At 42.0% G+C, this 6609-nt stretch overlaps 1 protein-coding gene across 1 annotated transcript in view; it reads right to left on the reverse strand.

Annotated features, from left to right (window-relative positions):
* Positions 1–6127, reverse strand: part of sytl2a (synaptotagmin-like 2a) — a 30320-nt gene extending 24193 nt beyond the window's left edge. Inside the window, exons 1-5 of the mRNA XM_085364223.1 lie at positions 6027–6127; positions 5579–5733; positions 4115–4238; positions 1816–1885; positions 1643–1727 (exon numbers count right to left, since the gene is read on the reverse strand). Coding sequence (XP_085220349.1) covers positions 1643–1727; positions 1816–1885; positions 4115–4238; positions 5579–5733; positions 6027–6127 — 535 coding nt within the window. The remainder of the gene's footprint in view (positions 1–1642; positions 1728–1815; positions 1886–4114; positions 4239–5578; positions 5734–6026) is intronic.
* Positions 6128–6609: the final 482 nt, after the last annotated feature.

Below are 6609 nucleotides of genomic sequence, written 5' to 3' on the forward strand. Positions count from 1 at the left end.
ATGTAAAAGCTCACTGCCTGAATCTGCCCAAAGCAGGCCCGCTAGCTGAGTCTTGACTGGAGTGTCTGTATTTGTTTTGCACAATCTGACTCTGGAAGGATTCCCACCAGTGAAACTGTCACTTTGGTGTCCTACAAAACCTCTAAGTGGACTCTGTGGACTGTGTAGATCATCACTCTGTGCAGTCGGTAAACAGAGGGAACAGCAGCCTTCTCCTGTGGCCTAACATAGTGCTGTTGTGTAAGGTTTTAAAGAGAGAGCCTTCCTGCATGGATCCCTCAGCACTGGAGGATTCCTGTTGAATTACCTTTTGGTGGCAGGTCTGAGATGTTGATTCCTTCATCATCTTCTTCAAATGTGAAAGATTCAGATTTGCTAGGACTTCGAGCTGGTAACATGTTGACTGTACAGCTGCAGGACTGCAGGAGCTCCTCAGCTGTCATCTGTCTAGACTCTGACTGAGAAACCATGTCTGTCACCACCGTGGTTTTGTATCAAGATGTTACCGTCTCTCCATTTGATTTTTCTCTGTGATCAAATGATTGATGATATCAAGTGAGACTGAAAGGAAACTTCTTCATTACTGAGGCTTCCTTCACTCCAGCTGCCCTCCTACAGATATGCTTATACTGTCTGATCTGTGGGTCTGTCCTCTTGAAGAGTGGAACTTAATTGGAAGAGGAATTTGTACATCCCGTTCTTGCTTTTGGGATTTTAAAGGGTCAAAAGATATGATGTTTTCCTGTGGACCAGAACTCTGTACCCCTGCTGAAGAGTCATCCGTCTCCTCATAGATGAGGACTGGAGTAGCTCTGTATAAATCAGCAAAGATGCTGCGTTCAGTCTTTTGTAACGAGTATTTTCCTGGGACCCATCAGCAGCATCCTGCTCTGACATTTCTATTGCAAGCACAGGATTGTTCTTTATGTTGTTTACATCACAGCTGCACTGAGATCCATGTTGCATTTCTAATTCTCTCTTGGTTCCTGCACACCTATCAGCCATATTTGGTTATAGCGCTCACATGTAATTAGTACATCTGGCCCCAGATGACCTATTGTGCCGTGTCTTAACTGTCATTGTTATCTTTGGTTGATTATTTCTGTGAAAGTTTTCCAGACCCAAAGTCATGCAGTACAGATTAGAGCTCTGGAATGCACATCTCTGTAATTCCCTAGCTACTCTGGCAGCCTCTGGTATTTGGATTTCCTTTCCTTCTAACGACCCCTGAGAAAATCTCTGCTCCCAGCTCACTGCGCATTTTACAGCAAGTGATTCAGAGAATTCAAGAGCCCAGCTCAACGTTGTTTCCACAAGTAAAAGTTCCAAAAGTAAAAACTAAGAAAGAATTCGTTATTATTTGGGGGGATTTCTGAGTCACAATAAGGTAAAGTTGTAAGAAATAAGCAGCCAGTGTGAGCATTAACCTGCCATCCAGCCGCTGCTCGTGTCAGACATGCTGTTTATGGCAGACGCAGGATTTTTAAACATGAGCAACACAAGTTTCCCAGCTGGTCTCCTTAAAGAGCAACAAATCTGTCTGTACGTATCGTTTGTTGACGGGCTTGTTCATAGAATAATCCACTTCAAGTCACAATATATATTCTAATAACCAAAATATAATGTTTCCATAATAACTCACATTCCTTTGTTTGGCTTTGATTCACTGCTTCATCCGATGCCTGACTCTCTTTTTCAGGCTCGCTGTTGAACGGGTTTCTTATCTGCTACAAGAAAAAGATTACAACACAACACATGCAGCCACTGTAACATGAAACTGCAGTCATTTCTTTCAATTACAGGGCAGAAACAAACCTTCATGCGAGGCTGTGAATTTGATTTCAGAGTTTCTTGTTGGGTTTCATCGAGGTTCTGATGTTGATAACTGTAAACAAAGAACACGCGATGTGTTGACAAAGAAAAGTCGAGATAAACAGATTCACACTTTTTAACTTTTGTGGAAAGTGCCAGTGTAACCTCACTGCTGTCCTTATAACACACGTGCACTGGAAAACAGTAAGTAAAATGATCTAAATTAGCTAAACAACGCACGTTCTCTGACTCATAGAAACGGCTGTGAAGTAAATCCTCTGATAGGATGGAACGAACAGAAACTCAGTTACATACAGTGAACTCAGATTCAAAATGTAACTGAAAGAAACTCCGTCCCGGGTCCGTGGATCGGGTTTCCCCGAGGCGTGGGCGTCTATAAGCAGAGTTTTGTCTTTACCCTATAAGATTCAAAATTATTCTTAAGTAACACTCAGCAATATATTCTCAAGTAGCACTCAGATATGCCGTCAGCGGGTTAGTTACGACGTCGGGAGCAGTTAGGAGAACAAAGTGATACAGAGACTGTTCAGGTTGCTTTCCCAAAATCAACTCAAAGTTTTATTCTTTTGTGCAGCGGTATTTATAGGCAGAAAGTTCGTGTGTCAACAAGTTTCAAGTTAAAACCATATAAGCAAGGTCCCCCAGCTCTGAAAGAGGCCTTCTACAATCGTATCTCAACATACCTTTGACAGATCCGTTAAACACTAGACAGTTGGAATCCTTTGTTCTACAATTGCAGTAAGATGCACTCTCAAGGCCTATAAATCTTATACAGAGGTCTCCTACATCCGTGAGTTCTGACACAACCCAGATGGTCTTCACATAAACATCTTCTGCAAGGGAGTGATAAGTAAAAGAGTGATTTGTTGGTGTTTTCCCTCCAACCTTAGTATCTACTTTCACACCATAAAATCTTGAGTTGACAAAGCAAGAGAAAATGACGGTTAACATAAAGAGCCTTGTTGAGTCACAGAATCTTCTGTCTAATATCATCAAAAAAAGTACCCAGTAAATGCTCCCATAATACTAAAATATCTAACAGTAACTTTTTACAAATATTTCTTTAATATTCATACAAAACTTTACACTGAACAAACAAACCTGGGCTTTGAAGTGTTTTCTAAAAACAGCAGCTGTTTGTGAATTTACTGGCAGAAGAAATGTGAATGTTGATGTTTTCAGTTCTGTGAAGGACTCGTTTGACAGTTCGGCCTTGATCTTAATCAAACACAAACCATCATTTTACACACCAGTAGATTTAGCCGGGCACACGTGGACTCCATCAAACTGCAAAAGCAGTCTCATGGACCAAGAAGCACCACCAGAGCTTAACTGTACCTGTCATAACTAATACCTTCAAATACATTTATTAAACACACCAAAACCTTATTTGCTTTTCAGCAGCCAGTGACTCTCACAGACCTGACGCAGAACATTTGAGTCTGAAATCTTATCTCACTAACGGCAGCAAAGAATTTGTGGGACTTGTCCCCAGAATAGTGGAAAACGTGAACATATAAGACCTCGTAAGGAGATTAGTGAGCGGTACAGAGCGAGTTACTAAGTATCACTTAGTGCACAAGTCCCCTAACGAGCAGTTAAGAGCAAATAATCCTGGAGTGGAGCATGTGATGGAGCTCAAAGAACCTGGATTATGGGAGGAAACCTTGAAATACCCAGGCGACCACGGCCCTGGCGCCATGGTGGAGACGGCAACCGTGCGAACCACCGCGCAGATTTAAAATCCCTTTAAATTATTATTTAAATTAAGTAGATCAGCCAGAGATCATGGGGCGATCGTGGCTCAAGAGTTAGGAGTTCGCCTTGTAATCGGAAGGTTGCCGGTTCGAGCCCCGGCTTGGACAGTCTCGGTCGTTGTGTCCTTGGGCAAGACACTTCACCCGTTGCCTACTGGTGGTGGTCAGAGGGCCCGGTGGCGCCAGTGTCCGGCAGCCTCGCCTCTGTCAGTGCGCCCCAGGGTGGCTGTGGCTACAATGTAGCTGCCATCACCAGTGTGTGAATGGGTGGATGACTGGATGTAGTGTAAAGCGCTTTGGGGTCCTCAGGGACGAGTAAAGTGCTATATAAATACAGGCCATTTACCAGATATTATGCTTACTGCCACACTGCCATGTTTTCAAGTAAGGAACCGTGTGTTAATCGTAAGAGAGAAGCGTGCAGTTCAAACTGTGTATGAAAACTTCAGGAGTCAAAATATTGATAAAGAACAGATTTGTGTGAAATCACGGCTGCTTGGCTGGTTTATCTTTCTTATACTCACTGATTATTGCTGAGCTCCATGTGAGGCTCCTGAAGGACACCACAGCAAACAGCTGGTAAGGACACGTCTTTGCTTTCAGTGCTGACAAAGCTGCACCTCTCAGCCGACGTCTGGGAGAGCTCCACTGCAGCACATCACACACAACTGCTGTTAAGAAGCTATTTTTAATTAGAGGAAAATGTTATCCAACTGTAAACAACCATATTTTGTTAATGCCAAGTTTAACTGCACTAGCCACACCCAGGTCGATTACTGTCTATGTGTTAAATCAATAAAGCTCTTAAACAGAAACTTTCTGACAAAGTAAACTAAGCTAAAAGATCCTTAACAAAGTATGTCATGATCTAAAGAAACTTAAGAATGATTAAGAAAATAGATGAATGACATCTATCAGTCTGAAAATGGTTGCAAAGGTGATAGGTTTGTAGCTTGAATCTATCCGCTGGAACGTTGAAGACAATATAATTACACTGCAAAGCAAGACACAAGTAGGCAAGCTTCTTCATGTTTCTCGTGCACGGGAGAGAACCGGACAGGCACCGTTCCTTCACTTGACCCCAGTTGCTCTCGTCCGTTCTCCCGTACCACTGCCCTTTTATTGAGGTTACATGAATATGCATAGGTTCATTAACATATGACATCTACATACAAACAAAGAGTACCTTGTGTATGTATGTGTGTGTGTGTGTGTGTGTGTGTGTGTGTGTGTGTGGGGTCAGAGTGTGACCCCATAAATGACTTCCCTAAACCTGCTGGTCTGGAAGTCCAACAGTTCATCTAAACAAAAGGCACTTAGCCTAAAACAGATATAGCCACGTTAATCCTACCATAAAACAATAAAACAAGGTACGACCTCTTCTCATGCTCCCAGGATGTAGGTGTGCATTCCAGTGTGGAATGCACACCAAGCCTTTGCAGCCTGTTAAAGATCACACATCCTATCACTACACAATCGATTATGCACCTCTAAGCATACTGTATATGGTTAAATATTTCTAAGCATAAATGACAATCAACAATACAAAACCTAACAAAAGGTATTTGGAGTCCAGGGAACCCACAGAGATCATCCACAGCTGTGAAAACGTGAAACAGTGAACCGTCCCAGAATTGGCCAACCTACCAAATTTACTCCAAGAGCCATTAGTGTGTCAGCGGCAATATCACAAACAAACGCAAAACAACAGCAAAAGGCCTCACTTGCCTTATTAATGTTGGTGTATGTGATTCAAAAATATGAAAGACACAATGGTCGGTTTGGGTTTCATGAGTTCTAAGACAAAAACACCACTAATAAATACGTCTGGGTGGATCTGTAGATGCAGCCTGACTCTGTGTGGAACGGTCGGAAAATAAAACTACTCCTTGTTACAAATATTTTGAATCTTTGATTTCAGGCTTTGCTTGGAGAGATCTTGCATTTTAATGTATCACACATCTTCTGGAAGGATGCAGCAGACTTACGTATAGTCTTCAGTTTAAGTGTGCGCCTCATGGAGGCCCTGATGATGTCAGAGCCATGGATGCGATCCTGATGGCAAAGCTGCTTCGTCTCATAGAACCATTCTCCAGTCAAGTATCTCAGCTGGCTTTTGTTCATCACGGACTTCTGCAGGTTTCTGAGTGAAACCACATCAGTGGAAATTATAACAGTTAATAAACTTACCCTTTACTACATTTATAGTACAGGAGACACACATACATATATATATATATATGTGTGTGTGTGTGTGTGTGTGTGTGTGTGTGTGTGTGTGTGCGCGTGTGTGCGTGTGTGTGTGTATACACATATGTGATAATAAGAGATTGAAGGAGTTTCATTTTTATCTGCACCTCAAATTGTCCAATTAAATGTTTTCATAATCTATATCTTTATGTTTCCTGTGACTGAACAATAGAACGACTGACTCACTGGACACGTTGGTCCTCAAGCTTCTTTAGCTCAGCATCTCTTTTCAGCACAGTCAGGATGGTTTCCTGTTCCTCTTTGGTCAAGAAACTCAGGTCAATCATGGTGACAGTCGCCCCTTGTGTGATGCTTTGAGGTTGTGTTTAGTCATGTAGCTCTCCTTGAAGCTCACAGATGCTTTTATTGATCCTTGAAGTCAAACCAAGTGGCAACAACAGCTGTGTTTGATCCATGTTGTAGAACAGCTAAATACTAAGACAGAAATTCAGACGTTACTTTTTTCATCTGGACACATTTTTCTTTAGCTGGGTTCGTTTCTGCATCAGTGCTTGAATCTGAAAGAATCAAACGAGGGAGGGGAAATTCTTTCACCTGATTCAGAAAAGCCTGCTTCTCTATTAGCATTCAAAAGTAGTAAGCAGTAGAGCGACAGAGAGATCGGTCCAGCAGCTTCAGCAGCTTTGGTGTTAGCTTTACTTAAGCTTCACATAAAAAGCAGACGGCCTATAATATTATGCACATATGCACCATTTCAACAGTTTTTATATGAGCAGAAAGTTTAAAATCTAACTTTGTTACATAGAAA

This window comes from Diplotaxodon limnothrissa, linkage group LG10 (genome assembly GCF_057381915.1).
Source record: "Diplotaxodon limnothrissa isolate DT_005_m linkage group LG10, D_limnothrissa_male_GT1.1, whole genome shotgun sequence".
Lineage (NCBI taxonomy): Eukaryota > Metazoa > Chordata > Actinopteri > Cichliformes > Cichlidae > Diplotaxodon > Diplotaxodon limnothrissa.